This window comes from Fusarium phalaenopsidis (genome assembly GCF_050370095.1).
Source record: "Fusarium phalaenopsidis strain FUZ10S chromosome Unknown contig_32292, whole genome shotgun sequence".
Lineage (NCBI taxonomy): Eukaryota > Fungi > Ascomycota > Sordariomycetes > Hypocreales > Nectriaceae > Fusarium > Fusarium phalaenopsidis.
Window position 1 is genome coordinate 3,811,182 of NW_028145410.1, and position 17,732 is coordinate 3,828,913.

The 17,732-nt window shown below is 53.5% G+C and overlaps 5 protein-coding genes across 5 annotated transcripts; 3 read left to right on the forward strand and 2 right to left on the reverse strand.

Moving 5' to 3' along the window:
- Positions 1-740: 740 nt before the first annotated feature.
- Positions 741-1,289, forward strand: LRP88_05425 (uncharacterized protein; the record flags this gene model as incomplete). The annotated part of the gene is made up of 1 exon (XM_083241977.1): positions 741-1,289. The coding sequence occupies one exon, from the start codon at positions 741-743 to the stop codon at positions 1,287-1,289; it is 549 nt and encodes a 182-aa protein (XP_083103125.1).
- A 1,387-nt stretch (positions 1,290-2,676) lies between these two features.
- Positions 2,677-5,867, forward strand: LRP88_05426 (uncharacterized protein; the record flags this gene model as incomplete). The annotated part of the gene is made up of 5 exons (XM_083241978.1): positions 2,677-3,074; positions 3,126-3,164; positions 3,222-3,744; positions 3,799-4,794; positions 4,851-5,867. The coding sequence occupies 5 exons, from the start codon at positions 2,677-2,679 to the stop codon at positions 5,865-5,867; spliced, it is 2,973 nt and encodes a 990-aa protein (XP_083103126.1).
- Positions 5,868-7,063: 1,196 nt separating this feature from the next.
- LRP88_05427 (transcription factor domain-containing protein) lies at positions 7,064-8,978 on the forward strand (the record flags this gene model as incomplete). Its single annotated transcript, XM_083241979.1, has 3 exons — positions 7,064-7,703; positions 7,784-8,231; positions 8,282-8,978. 3 exons carry the CDS (start codon positions 7,064-7,066, stop codon positions 8,976-8,978), a joined length of 1,785 nt encoding a protein of 594 aa, XP_083103127.1.
- Positions 8,979-9,367: 389 nt separating this feature from the next.
- LRP88_05428 (uncharacterized protein) lies at positions 9,368-12,752 on the reverse strand (the record flags this gene model as incomplete). The annotated part of the gene is made up of 5 exons (XM_083241980.1): positions 9,368-9,925; positions 9,975-10,937; positions 11,019-11,491; positions 11,551-12,418; positions 12,495-12,752. The coding sequence occupies 5 exons, from the start codon at positions 12,750-12,752 to the stop codon at positions 9,368-9,370; spliced, it is 3,120 nt and encodes a 1,039-aa protein (XP_083103128.1).
- A 968-nt stretch (positions 12,753-13,720) lies between these two features.
- Positions 13,721-15,335, reverse strand: LRP88_05429 (cytochrome P450; the record flags this gene model as incomplete). Its single annotated transcript, XM_083241981.1, has 3 exons — positions 13,721-13,872; positions 13,926-14,189; positions 14,240-15,335. 3 exons carry the CDS (start codon positions 15,333-15,335, stop codon positions 13,721-13,723), a joined length of 1,512 nt encoding a protein of 503 aa, XP_083103129.1.
- Positions 15,336-17,732: the final 2,397 nt, after the last annotated feature.

The following is a 17,732-nucleotide window of genomic DNA, read 5'->3' on the forward strand; positions in this document are numbered from 1 at the left end:
ATGTGTAGGAACATGAGGCCACAAGTGGTGTCAAGGATGCAGCAGATCGCGGGGTGAGGCGACGAAGCTCGGGATATAAAAGTGCGGTATCCTGTCGGTTCACGACCACAGGTTAATGTTCTTTGTTCTTTGTTGAGTATTATTGAACATTTCATCTTGCTTATTTATATCAAGCATTGTTTTCTATAAGCTTTGACCTGAAAGGTTGACCTCGAGTACACTTTGCGATACCTCGCCCGTCGACGACCTCCCGCATCACCCACCAAAATATCCAACATGGCCCGTACCATTAGACTTATCGAGCCGACAGGCAAACGTCGGCCTGGCCCTGCATCTGCCAGAAATTCTGCCTCCTTGACCCTCCAAGGAAGCGCACAATGGCACCAGCATGGCACCCCGCCTGAGTTTGTATGAACCATCACCAACCTTCACCTTGCCAAAAAAAAATTATTTTCCTCGAGACTCTCCTTAACTCGACCGTTTTTGAGCTTGCTCTACAGTCACAAAGTCACGGATCCCCAACGAACTCTCTAGGCGGCCTGTACAGTAAGAATCTTCTAGGTTCTGCCGCCCTGCTCCTAGCACTGCATCCGCGCTCAGCGCTCAAGAAAAAAAACAACACGACTCCTCGTTTTCTCGAAAACAGCACGCTCCCGAAGCCCTTTGTTTACCCACGTCGACGACGACCTCATTTCTTATTTGGCTGTCTACCGAAACACTTGCTACGACTCCTCTGCAAGATGGCTTCTGCTCGCAAGATCCGCGGCCTTGAGCTGCACCCTGACAACAAGAATCACTTCCAATTCCGCCGCGCCAACGAAGGTGCTGTGGCTCTCACTTTCACTATCCCGCGCCGACACAAGTCGCGCCGCGACCTGGATGACAGCATCGGCCAGCTTACCAACCTCCTCAGCCAGGTCCGAAAGGAGATGACCATCATGGCCGCCGAAGGGCCCCTTAGCACCGACGCCCTCGGCGACCTCGTCGAGGAGGCCCGAACCATGGTGAAGGGGGCAGTTTTTGTTATCACTAGATTCTACCATGACCGTGAGGAGGGCCTCCGCACCGCTCGCCAGCGCGAGTACGCCCTGCTCCGCCAGGAAGGCCGCGGCTGTTTCCTCTACCGCATCCACCACGCCCTAATTACCATTCGCTACGACTTCGAGTCCCACGCCTCGCAGATCCTCGCGAGCCGCGACTCTCGTATCGCCAGGCTTCACGACGCTCTCCACAAGGTTGAGGTTCAGAAGCTTGCCCTCGTGGCCCAGGGAGGCACCACCCCTTACTAGGCGTAAGGGGCTGCCTGACTACGGCATCACTCAAGGAAATCTGTCACTTTTTGTTTTCAGCCACGTTTTTCGACACAAGGGACGATACTATGCGACACCACCGGGGTTGTTCTGACTACTGGGTCATCGAGGGGGGATTATCGGTTTCTGTTGATTTTCGGCATGGCACTGGAGTTTGGGGGGATATGGAACCATCTGAGCATTCGCTGCGGAGTTGGGGACTGGAATACCCGGAGTTTGGAGGGTTGATTGACGCCCAGAGCAGGAAAGGGCAGTGAATGGACGATTTGTCCTCTTTGATTTGTATCTGGTGCAGTGTTCACTGGTCCTTGGTTCCCAGCGGTGAACATGGTTCCTACGACACTGTCCTCTTTCACGAACATTCAAGGGCTTTACATTTTTGCAATTTTCCCAACTCGTGCTGCTCGATCTTCTTGTGACGCTTGGACTGACTTGTCCGTCGTTGGGGCTTGGGATGTTGATGTTTTCCTGGTTGCTGGGTCGTCACAGATAACGGTTGAGGCTCAAGCCTTGTCCCGCAGACATGTCAACTTTAACCATGTCCCTGGTTCACGGGAGGAATGACAGTTGTCAAAATGCTCGTAGAAAACTTTAACCTGACCAGAATTTGACTCATTTGGGAGCACGCGTTCAGGTGGGTTGGCGTGCTGATGCGCAGGTCGTGAGGCTACCCACGTCACCAGGCATCACCACAGTAACGCTGAGGCAGACGTAGCGTCAGATGCGAGTAACATGCTCTGATATGAGAGCTTCTGAGCTTTAATTCCATGTGCCGTCGGCTTGTAACAAATATCTATCGAGACTATCGCCGAAGGATTACTACGCGCTGCTTTGGAATTTGAGGACTTGGGATGTCGTCGTCAGATAACCATAGATAAGATAAGATGTGCCTTGGCAGGTCGGGATAGTCCGTCCCTGATCCTAGTCCAAACTATGTCCCCAATGCAAAGGGGGACTCCCATTCGCCATCCACAGACCAGATGCGACATAAGATGACGGGAGAGCAGGCTGAAACCCGCCAAGGCGATTAAGCATTCAGCTCTAATCCATCGTGCGAATGGTATCCCGGACGCCTCCGCATTCCTCTCCACCACATCCATGTCGATTGAGCTGGAACAAGCGCCCTGCATCCGCTAAGCCCCCCAGGCCAACAACACGAAATGCATGTGCCATCTCATGATGCTAACCGCCGGCTGCGGGGGCGTGATGAGGGGATGTGGCTCACGGGAGTCACAAACGTTGGGTGACTGAGCTTGCGTTTGTTCTAGTGGGCTTTGGACGTTCCTGAGGTTGAGCACAACCTTTCGCGACACACGCCTCTCATTCACATAGTCGAAAACCTACTCTTTATCAAGATCATCACGCCATGGACCGCACTAGGCTTGCGGAGAATGGTATCTTTATCGAAGACGAGGACCAAGGCTGCGAGCTGCTCCCTCCCCACGTCGAGTCGCTCCAAGACGCGCTGCTCGACTTTAGACGGACTATCCCAGACAAGTTCGGATTCACCGAAGAAGAAATACTCCAGCTCCTCGAAAAGGACGGCATCAATGCGCGCGACGACATCCCCGGCGATGACCGCGCCGAGATCTCGGCTGACTTGGAGTTTTGCGCCGGCATCAGGGAGTTGACGAATCACCTTGCTGAGGCGGGCCAGCTTGGGATTGGCGAGTACAGCGAGGGTGACTGGAAGGTACAGTTTGAAGAATTGTTTCTTGATACGTTGGTGGAGGAAGCCCAAGTTTGTGACGGAGACACGAGGCAGTAAGTCTGCGGTGCCCGGGTACGAAAGGCTTGATTTACTGACTGTTGCAGAACAGCACGTGCTAAGTTCTACTACGACTCGTTCCAGGAGTAAGATACATGTCGTTGATCTTGCCTATCTGCTTGGGTGCTGATGACCTATGCCAGGGCACGAGATCGGCCATGGACGTTATTCGGACCAGACGGCTCTGAAGGAACGCAAGGTGATCTACCAGAGCCGAAGCCAGGATGGGTTGCGCACTTCCCCGTCTACGTGATCTCACCGGCAGAATACAACCATCAACATAGCGGTCTCCAGCAATTTGCCTCTAGTCACTCAATCGTCGACAACTTTTCTCAAGTAACACTCGAACATCTCGCCGGCCACGGACTGCAGCCGAGTGCCACGGGAGTCACCGAGACTGGACGAAGGGGGGCAGCCTTGTCCTCAGAGTATGTGCTCTTCCCATGGCTGATTGTCGAGTACATGAAGGATGAGTACAAGGGCGATGCCGAGCTTTGCTATAGCCATGCAGCAAATGCTGGTGCGGCTGCACAGGAAATGCTCGAGAATCTGTCCAGGCATGACAACCAGTCTCTTGGGGACATCCCGCCAGTGGTGACAATCACAGTCAGGCGTGATTTGGTTCGTGTCTGGATCATGCATTCAGCACCTTCTAAATGCACTTGGGTAAGTAGGGATGACTCATGGCTTTCAAGTTACTAACATGTATCTGCCATGTAGGAGATGCAAGTCATCTGGAGGGGCTCCTTAACCCGCATGGTGGACATCCTCGAGCTGAGGGCAATTCTCGAAAACTGTCAAACCTGGGCGACTCGAGTGCTACGGCCGTGGATCTCCAGGCAGATTGACCTCTGGAAACAGCAGTGTCCAGATGATTGCCCCAGACCATTCGACGCCTCTCTTAGACGCCGAGCTGCGCAGTCTAGAAACTCGAGTAATCGCCCCACAAGCGAGGAGGAGATCCCTGAGAAAGAATCGAACGAGAACGGGAATAAAGACGTGGACTTGAGACAGATGATCAGGGAAGAACACGATTGGCTATTGCAGCAACTGTTAAAGGACCCAGTCGAGACAAAGAGACCGACCCGATCGATGGGTACGCAGACGGGCCCCGAGGACAACACACACCCCCTAGAGCGATCGGCCGTGCGGCCAATGACCTTGAATCCCACGAGGCCCTTTCCTACGAGGAAGATTTTGGATCCGAAGCCACGGCTTGCCAAGACAACTGCCCCTTCTGGGTCTTCCCTATCTTCCGACAAGGGGGGAATTGCACCAGCGAGCACTCGACAAAAGAAACATGGTAGACAACGACAAGTTATTAGCGACGATATTTTCAAGAATAGGAAGTTAGTATATGGTGCAAAGCGCACAGTCCGCATCAAGCTGCCTGATGTCTCGTCGGAGGAGATTTTGGCGCAGAAGCCTTGGCTAGGGGTAAAGAAGAGTTCTGAGGTTGAGAAGCAGACAGAGACGATGTTGGCACAGAAGAGTCAAGAGAAGAAGGGTGGATTGGAGGATAATAAAGTCGAGAAGGAGAAGGCTAAGGAGCAGGACGACAACGGAACTCGTGATAAGGATCACGAAACCGAGGGGGATGAAAACAAGGCCAAGAGCACTTACAGCAAAGACAACTATAGGAATAACGACAAAGTGGATGAAGAAGAGGAGGGCAAAGCAAAAGAACCAATACCATCGCTGAAAGAAGGAACAGAAGTAAGTGCAACGAGTCTCTTGTACGAAGAACAAGAAACGTGGCTGACACTGACTAGGGGACCGATACTCGCTCGACTCTAACAACCGACGATAAAGAAGATCCGCCAATAGACACAACAGAAGCGGTGCCGATTCCGGAGGAGGAAGACGCGAAAAAGGGTTCGGATCTCGAGCCGCTGACTTCTCCAAAGGAATCTTCTACATATACCACAGATACGACCGAGAACGGGAAATCTAGCGAGATTGCCCAGAAAGAGAACCCCGAAGAGAGCATCGAGATCAAGCGAACCGAAGAAATTCCCGAGAAGAACCTTGACGAAATTATCGAGAAAGGCAACTCAGAGAAGGGTGTAGAGGAAGAAGAGAAAGCAAATCCTGAAGACATTATGGAGGAAGAGAAACCTGAGGAGGTCATCGAGAAGGAGATCACCGAGCAGAGCACCAAGCACGAGAACCCCAAGGAGACTATCGAGAAAGAAGACTCTAGCGAGAGTGTGGTCAGGGAGAACAGCGACCAAAACCCCGTGGATGTGCCCACCAAGCTTTCGCTACCGACACCTGAGCCCGAACCAGAAGATCATTTATCACCTAATCCGCCTGCACCAGCTGAGCAATTGGTCTGGCGTAAAGATTATGGCAAGAACAAAGACGGTGATCACGAGGAATTGGATCAATCCACGATCAAGCAAGATACACTTCCCAAAGATGGACCGGCCAACCCCCCGCGAGCAGATACTCCGGAAACCTCCAAGGCAGTCAAAGGCATGCTTTCTCCTCCCGCGGAGACAAAGCCATCTACCGTATTCGATGCGACACGATGGACTCACACAAAGTTTGCATTTGGCTCCTCGGGCGATTCGAGGGAGCCACCTTTTACATTCAAGATGAAGACAGAGGGCAGTGCCGAGGATCCGAGGAACTCTTCAATACCTAGAAATCAGGCGGGGAATGCCAGACTCTTCGAATGGCCTAAAGGAGACGATAAGGACGGGCCCGCACTTTCAGAGAATCCCCGACCAGTGAAGCTGGTCAAAGGAAGCGGGAGCTTGGCACGGGCAGGAGAGGGACGATAATAGTCGAAGGAGAGCTCGAGTTTCTCAGGACCCCTGATTCCAACACAGGATCAGATCCTGGCCCAGGCAACGAGGACTCTCAATCTGGAGGTGGTGATGGTCCGACTCTGAGTAGTTCGAAGAGGACCGACAAGCCAGTCTAGGCAAGATGGTGCCTCATGGGGAGGCCCGTCTAGAAACCAAGATGGTGGTTGGATCTAGAGCGTCATCAAAGTACCAGCGCAGAGTTCTTCGGTTTGGTGTCCTTTGCGCCTTGTTCGATAGTCTGAATGAATATGAAATTGACCTTCCAATCGTCAACTTGTCCGCGAAAAGCCGGGTCGTCAGGGGCAAAGTCTCAAGCTTGAGCTTCCGGATACCGGCGAGAAACCATCCAGGGCGCCGGGGCGAATATTGAAGTTGAAGGGTTTTCGAAGCCAATGCCGTCGACTATGACCCCGGGTTATTAACACGAATGTCTGCGCTAACTGAATTCTCCCAAGCCCAAGCTGGTGATGTCAACGACGGGCCACGCGACCACCTAAGGATTCGCTCACAGTATCGAGACGAGTCGAATTAATCTGTTAACCAACATCTTCTGTTAGTCGGTACACATCTGTTAGTACGCAAACCAGACATCCGAAGGCTGCGAGTTTGTTGGTTAGTCCTGATAGCACGGATGTTGTGGAAGCAACGCTGCCATGACAGAATAGGCAAGTATTTGGACCAGCTCTTATCTACCGGAGGCTGAAAGAGACTGCCGTCCAGTCGTTCGCATGCTCTCTATTTAACATGAACCACCCAAACTACCGGCATCCGGCACTGTCCACGGTGGAAGAGGGGGATATCAAGAAATTGCGTCTTGGCTGCCTCTTACGGTCTAGCGTCCTCCGGCATCCGCTCCGCCCGGTTCCGGCCACGGGCCATTACAAGGAGCGCTGAGCCCGGCTGCAACCAAGCAACGTACGTACATACTGCAACTCCCCCTCCTAGACCACCAGACACACTTATTACCTTTACTAGGAAACGTGCTCATCGTTCGACTGATGAGCATGCGCGCCCTGTTGGTCAATAATTGTGGTTTCTGGCCCCTTGCTGCCGATTCCGCTGGCCCCTAGGCGCTTTGCTTGCTTGATGCTTATACGCCGACCCCTTGCTTGGTCGTCTGGATCCCCTCAGTTGCTCCCGTCTTGCTTTCCCATCCTCTACAGCGCCCCATGGCTCCCGGAGGCAGTAAAAAGGGCAAAAACGTACGATCCGGACCCGTTGCCGACAAGCCGTGCCACAACTGTCGCCGGCGACGGCTTCGCTGTGACCGTCTGGTCCCACACTGCGCCAAGTGCGAGGCCAAGGGCGTCGAGTGCCTTGGGTACGGGCAGCTCTTTCAGTGGACGGGCGCCGTTGCGTCTCGGGGTAAGCTCGCCGGCCAGCAGTCGAGCGCCGCCCTGTATACCCCGGTGAGGGGTGCGGCAGCCCGCTCGAGAGCCTCAATATCTTCCGTCTCGTCCCTCTCCTCTGCCTCTCCTGCCTCTTCATCTGCCTCGTCCGCCTCGTCCTCCGCCGCCTCGCCGCCCATCCCGCCGTCATCGCCGGCTGCCTACGTTGCTCCGAGTCTTCCTGAAGTCAGAGAGGTTGAGGAGCTGACTTCAGACAACTCGGACACGCCAGATGCCGAGTCGGAGTTTGACTTTTCTCATGACCATGCAACCCCCGTAGCGAGTTGTGACACACAGCTCGTCTGTACCACGACATCCAGTCATGCCCTGGCTTCGGAGGCGTCGACGTCGACGCCTTGGGTGCTTGTCGATCCGCTCTACCAAGACATCACGAGCAACCACAGGCAGTATCTCGCTTATTGTGCGCAACCCTTGGCCCCCCTCCTGGAAAATGAGAGACAACAAGTGATCAACAGAGACATGGCTGACCAGCTCTTACAGTCGATGCGCGGCTCAGTCGAGACTTTGTAGCCTACGACGTGCCCGACAACCCGTTTCGAAACCTCCTCAAATTCACTCAGGCCCACCCTCTCCTCCGTCAAGTCATCATCGCCGCCTCGGCGACGCACATGTACAACCGCTCTCGGCCCTGGCTGGCCCCGGACTCTCTCGACAGGGGGCTAGGCCCCAGGAACCTCCTCATGGACGCCCTCGAGGCCAAGCACCAGGTGTTGCGCATGCTGCCGTCGGCCCTGCAGAGCATCGAGTCCATCGGAGGGGACATTGTGCTCGCCGCTATCTTGTTCCTCATCAATGTCGAGCTGATCGAGTCTGGCAAGCACAACTGGAAGGCTCACTTTGACGGCGCTGGGAGGATCATGAAGCTGCTGGGACCAGTGTCAGATGTTGACGAGAGTCTGAGAGATTATCTCGTGTCCGACTGCTTCATGTGCGTCATGAATCTTGCTCTAATTGACTCAATGAGCTGACAATTACTAGCTACTATATCCTAGAGTCCACATTCCGGCCCACGCCCACGGACTCGCACTCGTACTTTCAGTCATGTCAGGCGTTGGATATTCTTGGGAAAACGACCAACAGCTACTATTGCTGTCCACCCCAGCTCCTCGAAATCATGCTAATAGCTTCTCGACTCTCTAATACGAGACACGACGATCTTGTCTCGGCTGATATGGTGACGGCAGCTGGAGCAGCCCTGTTGGACCGAGCTCAGAACTTTGACGTGCTCCCTTGGGCACGACAAGTAAACAACATTCCCTCTACCGAACCAGATCCAGTCTTGAGTCGATTCCGAGTAGCATCCTCTCATCGCCTGGCAGTGTGCCTCTACATCCTCCACGCGATACCCTCCATGCAAGCCTGGGTGGGTGAAGAACTGGCCGACACCATCTTTGACGAGCTTCACCAGACGCTGTGCACGATACCCGACGACGACACCAACTTTAAAGCCACGACATGGGTGACTTTTGTGTTTGGAGCGTGCGCCAAGACGCCCGAAATGAAGGAATGGGTCACGGTGCAGATCAAGAAGCTGATGCTCGAGTCCCCTTGGGGATTCCTCTACGCGGCGAGGGATGCCCTCCAGATGCTGTGGGGAGTTCAAGCTGAAGGCACACAGACGAAGAGCTGGGTCCAGACCTTGAGAGATCTCCATATGGATTTCTTGATTGTCTAATGCTGTAGCATGGTGAAGGCCATTGGGGACGATCTGTCTTGTGAGCATTGAAACTCACTTTGCAAGCAATTTGCCACCTTCTATCGGTGGTTAACGACGTTATTATACCCTGACGATGGATTGGCGTGGGTAAGGTTTGGAGGAGTACGGTTTTGCCTTGATCGGTCTTGGGAGCTTGATTTGAGCAATGGCTATTGAGTTGCATTCTTGAGAATGCGTGGCTAACTAAGTGTACAATAAGTTGAACGAATAACGAAACTATTTTATATTTTAACGATCCAGCAATTTTAATCGGCAGGCTGGCCATCGTCCCCTTATGCGATCGAGTCCACATGTCCTGGTCTCTCGCATGAGCCTCAGCATGGGGCCTTGTGGCTAGGATATCGATCCTACACTTCAACCTCAGCCTGGACTCCCTCGTTCCACTCTCCCTCCCTCTGGAAGGACTGTCGTCGGAAATAGATGCGCTTGGCCCACTTCCAGGCCTCGGACATAGTCATGAAGACGATGACGTCTATAAACACCACAGCCCACTCCCAGCTGATACCCGTATGCTGGAACACGACATGGTTCAGCTTGGGGATATAAAGAACGGGGAATACAGTAAAGAAGACACCAAAGACGGCCCAGAACAGGAACTGGTTACCCCAGAGATGAGCCAGCCAGGCCTTGAATCCCTTGGGCATGTAGAAGAGCGAGCGGCGGAAGTCGATAAGACCCCAGGCGAAGAGGAGGAAGATCCAGGTCATGGTAGTGAAGCATGTGGCGCGAGCGCGGTAGACGGCATCGCATGCCTCTGAATAATCGCTGTTGCAGTTCTCGCCGAGGTTGCCGTCGCTGAAGCCAAAGATGATGATGGTGAAGGAACCGAGGACGCAGCCGGCCATGATGGTGCCGTAGACGACCATATCGACGAGGAACTCGGGGGTGAAGACGCCGTATTTGAGCTATCTATGGTCAGATATTGGACTTGAAAGAAAAGGGGGGAAGACTTACGTTCTGAGGGGGTCGGTTGAGGATATCGGGGACAGCCTTTTCGAAGCCAAGGCCAGTCTCGCAGAAGGCGCCAGTGCCCATGAGCATCCAGATGATCTCGACGGGTGTGAGTTGATACACTGAGACTCCGTTCTTATCCTTGAAAGCGAGGCCAGCGAGAAGCGTCACGACAAAGCCGATGTTGGCGGCCAAGACGTGTAGGATAAACTTTTGGATATTGTCAAAGATGCGGCGACCTTCCTCGATGGCGTTGAGAATAGACGTAAAGTTGTCGTCGGTGAGGATGATGTCTGATGATTCCTTGGCCACGTCTGAACCAGTTCCCATTGCGATGCCCACATCGGCTCGCTTCAGACTCGGGCTGTCATTGACGCCATCGCCAGTCATAGCGACGTAGCGCTGACGACGATGCAGAGCCTCGATCATCCTGACCTTTGTGCTCGGGGCACAGCGAGCTACGACAAGAGGCAGTTGGGGCATGTCGTCGATCTGGGCGTCGGTGAGGGCATCAAACTCGTGGGCAGCCATCATCATTGTCTCGGCCACATCGGCAGGGAGCAGCTGAGTCTGTTCAGGAGAAGGCAGAATACCGACATCGATGGCGATGGCACGTGCAGTCTGAGGATGGTCTCCCGTGAGCATGTGAACGACGATACCGGCTCCTTGACAAGCGCTAACACTGGGAAGAGACTCTGGGCGAGGAGGGTCGTAGATGCCAATGAGGCCTCGGAAGATGAGGTCTCGTTCAAAGAGGTCGCGGTTGGGAACAATGTCGTCGACAAACTCGGACTCGGAGACGATGCGGCTGTTGATCTTGTGGGCGAGGGCGAGGACACGGAGACCTTGGCTTGCGAGAGCTTCCATGTTGAAGTGGATGTCTTGGCTGATCTCTGAGGTGAGAGGCTGGATGCTGTCGCCGATGGCGATGGACTTGCATGAGGAGATGACTCGTTCAACGGCGCCCTAGCAGATGTTAGTGACAGAAACAAGAGTTTAAAGTCATATACTAGCCTTGGTGAAGATATGGGTCTCGTTGGACTTGACATTGTGAAAGAGAACCGTCATCTTCTTCACATCCGAATCAAAGGGATACTCGGCGACATGCTTCCACTCAGCCTTCTGGCCCTGGGTGAGCTCCAACCTGTTCCAACCAAACCGACCAGCAAACACCTCGATGGCAATCTCGGTGGGAGCACCCTTGGCCTTCCACTCGCCTGGGTTGGTAGAGCTGCTGTCGCTTTGCTCGACGGTGGCCAGGTTGGCTAGGGACGCGACGTTGAGATACCACTGCAGGCTGGGATTTGAGGCCACCTCGTCATGGGGAGAGATCAGGGACCCCTCACTCTTCTCCTCAGCAGCTTTTCTGGGCTCGGAGCCGTTGAGAAGGACCTGACCGGCCGTGGGGTTGTACACCTCGCTCGTCGCCTCGACCGAGTATGTTCCACAGCCCGGAACCCATGCCTTCCGTACCACCATGCGCCCCTGGGTGATGGTCCCGGTCTTGTCGGAGCAGATGTCTAGAGGGGAAGCGGTTAGCCGTTTGGTTCGAACACGGTGCATGATAGAGAGACTCAACTCGTCACACCGCCCAGGGCCTCGAGACTGGAGAGGTTTCGGACAATGACATGTCGCTCAAGCATCTTCTTTGTGCCGGCTGCCATGGTCAGGGTCAGGACGAGCAGCAGAGACACGGGGATAGTTCCGATGGCCGTCGTGATGGCGTAGATGATGACATCCCTGCGTGAGTCGAAGCTGTTGGCCCCGAGCACCACGATGGCGCACACGATGGCGAAGACGAAGAGGGACAGGAACAGCTGCGAGAGCTTCTTCTGCAGAGGCGTGCCGACTGTGAGACCCAGAAACTCGCCCATCCAGTTGCGCACCGCGTCCCACACCTTGAGGGCTGCTGAGCGCTGGGTATCGTCACGGTACCCCTTAAGGTCGGCTCCGGTACTGCTGAGAGCTCCGGCGATGAGGCCGATCTCGGTGAACATGCCAGTAGCAAATACGACACCGCGACCACGGCCTTTGGTAATGGTGGACGAGCTGTACACGACGTTGAGACGGTCGCCAGGGCCGGTATCGGCATCAAACGTCAACTTGGGGATCTTGAGGATAGGCACCGACTCTCCAGTAAGAAGAGCCTCATCAGCTTCAAGGTTAACAGCCTCAATGAGTCGAATATCAGCAGGAACCGAGTCGCCTGTAGCCAAGTCGACGATATCTCCAGGGACGACATCAGAAGTCTGAATGGTGATTGTCTTGCCGCCGCGAAAGACCTTGCAGTTGGGCGTGCCAAGAGTACGTAGAGAGTCGATGGTCTTTTCAGCCTGAAGACTCTGGAAGAAGCCGATGAAGATGTTGAGGATGATGATTCCGGCCAGAATACCTCCCGGGATCCAAGCCTGGATGCCGAAGCTCGCAGCTAACGCCAAAACAAGTACCTGGCTAGCCCGGCGGCCACTGTTAGAAGGTGTCACAATGTAAAAGAGGTTCAGTGTAAGTCTAGGGTTGACGCACCAAAGTCATTGCGTTAAAGACTTGTTCGAGAAAGATCTTGACAGGCTGGACGCCCTTCTTTTGCTCCAGCTCGTTCGGCCCCATCTCCTCAAGCCGCTGGGCAATTTCTTCGGGTGCAAGACCTGTAGCTGCATTGCTGCGAAGTTCGTCGAGGACTTGCTGGCTTGTCAAGCTGTGGGGAGGTAGAGAAAGGGGCTTGTTGGACTGGCCCGAGACGTGCTCTCCCAAGACGGGAGCATGGACTGCTCGTTTGCCCATGATTGAGAACTTGATCGATCAAAAGTTGAAAAGCTTCAATTAGTGACAGAAAGCTCAATGCCAATTGTTGGTCAAGGTGGAGAGGGAGCCGCCATTAAATAGTCGAGGATCGCCGAGTCAACGTAGCGTGTCGTTATTCCCCCACGTAACCTTGAGAGATCAGTCACTCGTCATAGGATGCATACGAGAGATCTTGCTTGGCCACCAACGATGACCCCAAACGGCAGGGCCGAAGACTTAAAATCGGAACAAGCACCATCGCCAACCTCTAGGCACTCGATAGCGCCTAAACTCTATGGGGATGCCAAGAAACAAATTAGTGGATCTTTCGAGTCAAAGACTAAACATGATTCGCCATCCTTCAAAACCTGGAGATCAGCAACGGGCCCTAGCCACCTCCCGCCCGGTCCGTTGTCTTGCTTGCCCACGGGGAAGCATGTAACCAAGCAATTATATAACTTCCCAGTCCGGTCTATTGTCTTGCGATTGGGTAATAGAATGCTGAATACTCGGCCAGAGGGAAGGGTATGATCCAATGAACTGGTCTGGCTGTGAAATTTGGCTTTGTTGGAGGTTGTGCCCTGGCGCTTGAGTACGACATTTTGACATACCGCTACTCTGGATTCTTGTACGTAATAACTTGCCCTTCAGTCTTGAAAACGATATATGCTCGGTTTGCCTAAATGAGAGCCGAGCCATGATGGTGGTTCTGCAAATGTTCAATTCGACAGTCGGCTATTAAGAAAAGTCGGTTCTGTGTAACTTGGAAACACAGTATTCAAACAGTATTACAACGTGCCATAGATCGAGTACCCCAACATCAATATAGTAACGCCAGCAACAACCTGGACATGCAAACACTCTAACCCTATAGTAACCAGGTATCTCCAAGCAACTACCACCTACCCATATTACATGGCCCAGCCATACATAAACAACCAATAAGAGAATAAACACATAGCCTGCAGTCAACGTCTCGCAGCAACCCTAGTCCCATTCTTAGAACACAGCGCCAAGGCGTACAGCTCCATCCAATCCCTATCATCCCTCGACTCCAGCTGAGTATACGTCTGCGCCATCCTAGCCACAACGTAGTGCGTTTCCAGAAGCGCATACTGTTCTGTCATCTAAACCGTCAGCCTTGTACGACACGCCTCTTGAGTCAGAACTCACGCCCGATGCAGGCCCGGGCGCCGCCGTTGAAGGGGAGATATCCCCAGCCCGGTCTCAGGTCCCGCCACCGCTCGGGAATAAACTCGTCGGCGCCGGGCCCAAAGACGGCCTCGCTGCGGTGCATGGCGTAGACGTTGTAAAACATGGCGGTGCCCCTGGGGACGAGGAGGGGGGATTGCCCGTCAGCGCCGCCACCACGAGGGATGGTCGTGTCCCTGACTGCGACACGGGCGTTTGTGGGGATGACAGGATGCAACCTCAGGGCTGAGGACGTGTTAGAGGGCTGACGGTTTGGAGAGGGTGACTTGACTCACATTCGTTGACGCACCACTTCATGTAAGTCATCTCCTTGAGTTGGTGAGCTGTGGGGAGTTCTTGACCAGAGATGTTGAGGACTTCTTGTCGAAGCTTGGCAAAAATGCTTGGGTTCTTGGATAAGACAAAGAAGAGGTTGCTCAGCAAGCTCGAGGTAGTGTCTCTGCTTGCCAAGAGGATGTGGAGGATCTGGTCACTTAGACCCTTGCGGTCCCTTGATATAGCCATCATGTCTGCCAAGAAATTACCCTCAGGGTTGCTGTCTTTTGAGTGTTGAAGAGACTCGTCAATAAACTTGTCGAGATACTCATACACTCTCTTCTTGGCCCTCTTGGCTTTGAAGTTGAACTTGAGTTGGTGTAAGGGACCTAGTTGCATCTGCTGGATAATCTCCTCGGAGCAGACCATGTAGTCATCGACAAACTGCTGCTCTCTAGAGTGATCGCCGTTGTTACGGAGCATGCCTGTCGAGTGCCCCATGAGAAACTCTGTTGCAACGTCCATGGTGAGACCTAGAAACAGGGGCTGAAGGTCAACTTCAGACCCATCAGTTGGAACATGGCTTGTAAAGGCTTGAAAGTTGCGCTCTAGAGTTTCAAGGAAAGGTGCAGGGTTTTCTTTCTTGAAGCTTCGTCTCAGAACAGTCCGAGCATGCTTCCATGTGTGTCCTGAGAGGACAAAGATACCCCGGCCAAAGACATGTCCAATGACCGAGGTGCGAAACTCTGGGAGGTCAAAGTCCTCAGAGGCAGTGGCAAGAATCTGTTTGAGGTTCAGAGGGTCGCACGTGTAAACACACTGCCAAGTCCACCTCTTTTCTACGTACGTGGTCCCCATCTCCTTGAACGCCGCCCACGTACTCTCGAGGTATCGCTCCGGGGCATTACCGAACAAAGCTCTGTACAGAAAGTCAAACCCGATGATGGGGTCCTTGACAGGAACTTTGCTCGCAGCCTTCCGGCAACCTCGAGCCTGTGCGAGCCTCCATCTCCGCAGGTATGTCTTAAGCGCGCGGAGGGGGAGCGGGACGAGGATAAGGATGACGGTGAGGACGAGGTGTTGCTCGAGGAACTTGGTCAACAGCAGGCTCAACATCTTGATGATAGACATAAAGAGAGCATGCTAAAACAAGAGGAGTACAAGGGTCGATGAGAGTAAGGGGAGAAAAAGAGGCTTAACAGCCACCGGAGGTCCCGTGGTGGGCTCGGGGAGGTAAATGTAATGCCCTCGAATTATCCCCGGCAGCCTGAATCAATGTCCCAGATCCGGGCCATAAGCATACGCCCCCTTATTGAGCCGTGCCAGCACCGAGCTGGCATTCATCCGTTCCTCTAGCTTGCCGCTGCTGGGCTGTGCCGTGCCGTAGTTTCTGCCTGCCAAGATGCCATGGCTTTGAAGTGAGGCAGCTGATGTCACCTACAGATGCTTTCCCCGTAAAGGACTTGTATATCTCGGCTCCCTATCGTATTCCAAACGACAACACCAAGGGGGCCATTGGGGTCCAGCTTAGAATAGGGTCCCCCTGGACTATGCCTTGCCCCCACAGCCTTTTGAGCTGGCACTAACAATACCTCCTGCGGTGAAACAAGAAAACAAGAAAGTGGCATCATGGGTATTCCTCTCGCCCTGAAAAAAAAAAAGAGAAGACGAGCTCATAGGATGGAGACATGCCGTGTTCCTCCAGTGACATCGGGACCTGACGTGCTCAGGGCAGTAGCTCGCAGATCTAAGGGGGACATGATTTGTGCGTCACTCATGGGACGTGGTCAGCGTCTTCTTTCCCGGCTGTGCTCGTAATTGCTTGGTTCCTAGATATAGTCAGCTGAATGTATTCAGAGTCTGACCAAGCCACACATAATGCCTGCTGTAGTGACACGCAACTGCGTCCTAGAGATAGGATTCCTTTTCCCTTCATGCTCAGGGGCGAGAAAAACCGGGAACTGACAGCCGGCTCGCCGGGATCCCAATGACAGCGCAGAGAGTGCACATGAACACGCACACAACACGCAAGATCCCAGATGCGGCACGGTCCGAGACAGCGTAATTGATCATGAGACAGGGTCTACCAGAAGTCTGCCACCCCGGGGAGAAGTAGAGTAAAAAAAAGCTGTGCGCGGTGAGAGTCCAAATTAGAGTCCCTCCTCCGAAAGGTTGGACTAGATGGCCTACGTACCTGAACCTGAAAGACGGGGGAACTCTTGCAGACGCCACTGAAGAATCTCGCAGCAAGACTTTGATGCCATTCGTTGTCTTGAGCCGAGATGCCTAGAAATAGCCTATATAGCACGGAACTAAAAAGTCCTGGAGTCGTAAACGAGGCAGCCGACGAGGCAGAGATAGTTGTTGAAGCTACGGGTTTCTATCATTGGGAACAAACGCTCCGTTCATGCCTAGAGTATCCAGAAACCGGTCTAACCTGGCGTCGATCCGCTGTCCATGCGTATCTTGCGCATTGCGACGGGGTATACGGCCCACAGATCCCCATGCTTGTATGCACGGCATCGCACCTTCACCGAAACGTTAAAGACACGCGTACCGGCGGCCCGAGACGGGACCTTGTCCCGTGTGTGTGGTATCTCCAGAACGGCAAGTTCATAGATACCCCGCTGTTAAATAAAATTCCTCAATCTACAGGTGAATTCAGGCTGTTGACGTCTATGAGCAGGGATCATATAGTAGACGGATCGATTGGCTTCTCCAGCAACGTACCCTTCGGTGGTGTTTAGCCTATAAGTGATCGACATGCTACCGCAGGGATTCACATCCTGTTGATTTGTTTCCCTTCTGTGGCGCCGCCCTTCCCTTGTTCTTGCAGAACTTCAACGGCCTTCTCAAGCCTCTTATCATCAGCCAGACGGAGACACACTTTCCACGTCGATCCTCTCATGTATCGAAAACGGTGACTTTGAATGTCTCAGATTGAGTTGTCTCAGTTGTCCACCACGCCCCCCCTTCCACAAAGCACCTTGACGATCCTGCAACTTGGGGGATACTGGCGAGCTTCCCCAAGAGAAAGAGAGAGACAACTGCTACTCAGTGCGTGATACCCGGAAAAGACACGCTGTATGACGGGACGAAAATAAATGCGCCTCCGCCGTTGGCTCCCAGGGCGAGTGGCTGTCGACTGGCACCGTCGATTGGATCGGGTGCACCACCTGTGCGACTGTCTCGACCTCGTCTCCGACGTGTACAGTGTCAGCACGGCTCGGGCGGCCCAAGCTGTCGGGAACCCTTTCAGATATGACAATCTGGAGTTGCATGAATCTGACATGGATACAAAAGCCCCCCCTAGCTAGAGGTAGTGTCAAGATGCTGCCTGCGAGGTAACTCTTGCGCCGGGGACTTTTCCTGTTGTCTATGGGTCATGTATCGTATTTAACCCTGCATTGTTCTCTCTTTTATGGGCATGAAATTTGCAGTTCATCATCCATCCATTCTTTGCTGGGCTTGTTTCAGTCGGCAGCTGTACCACTTACACGCGTGCTCAATATT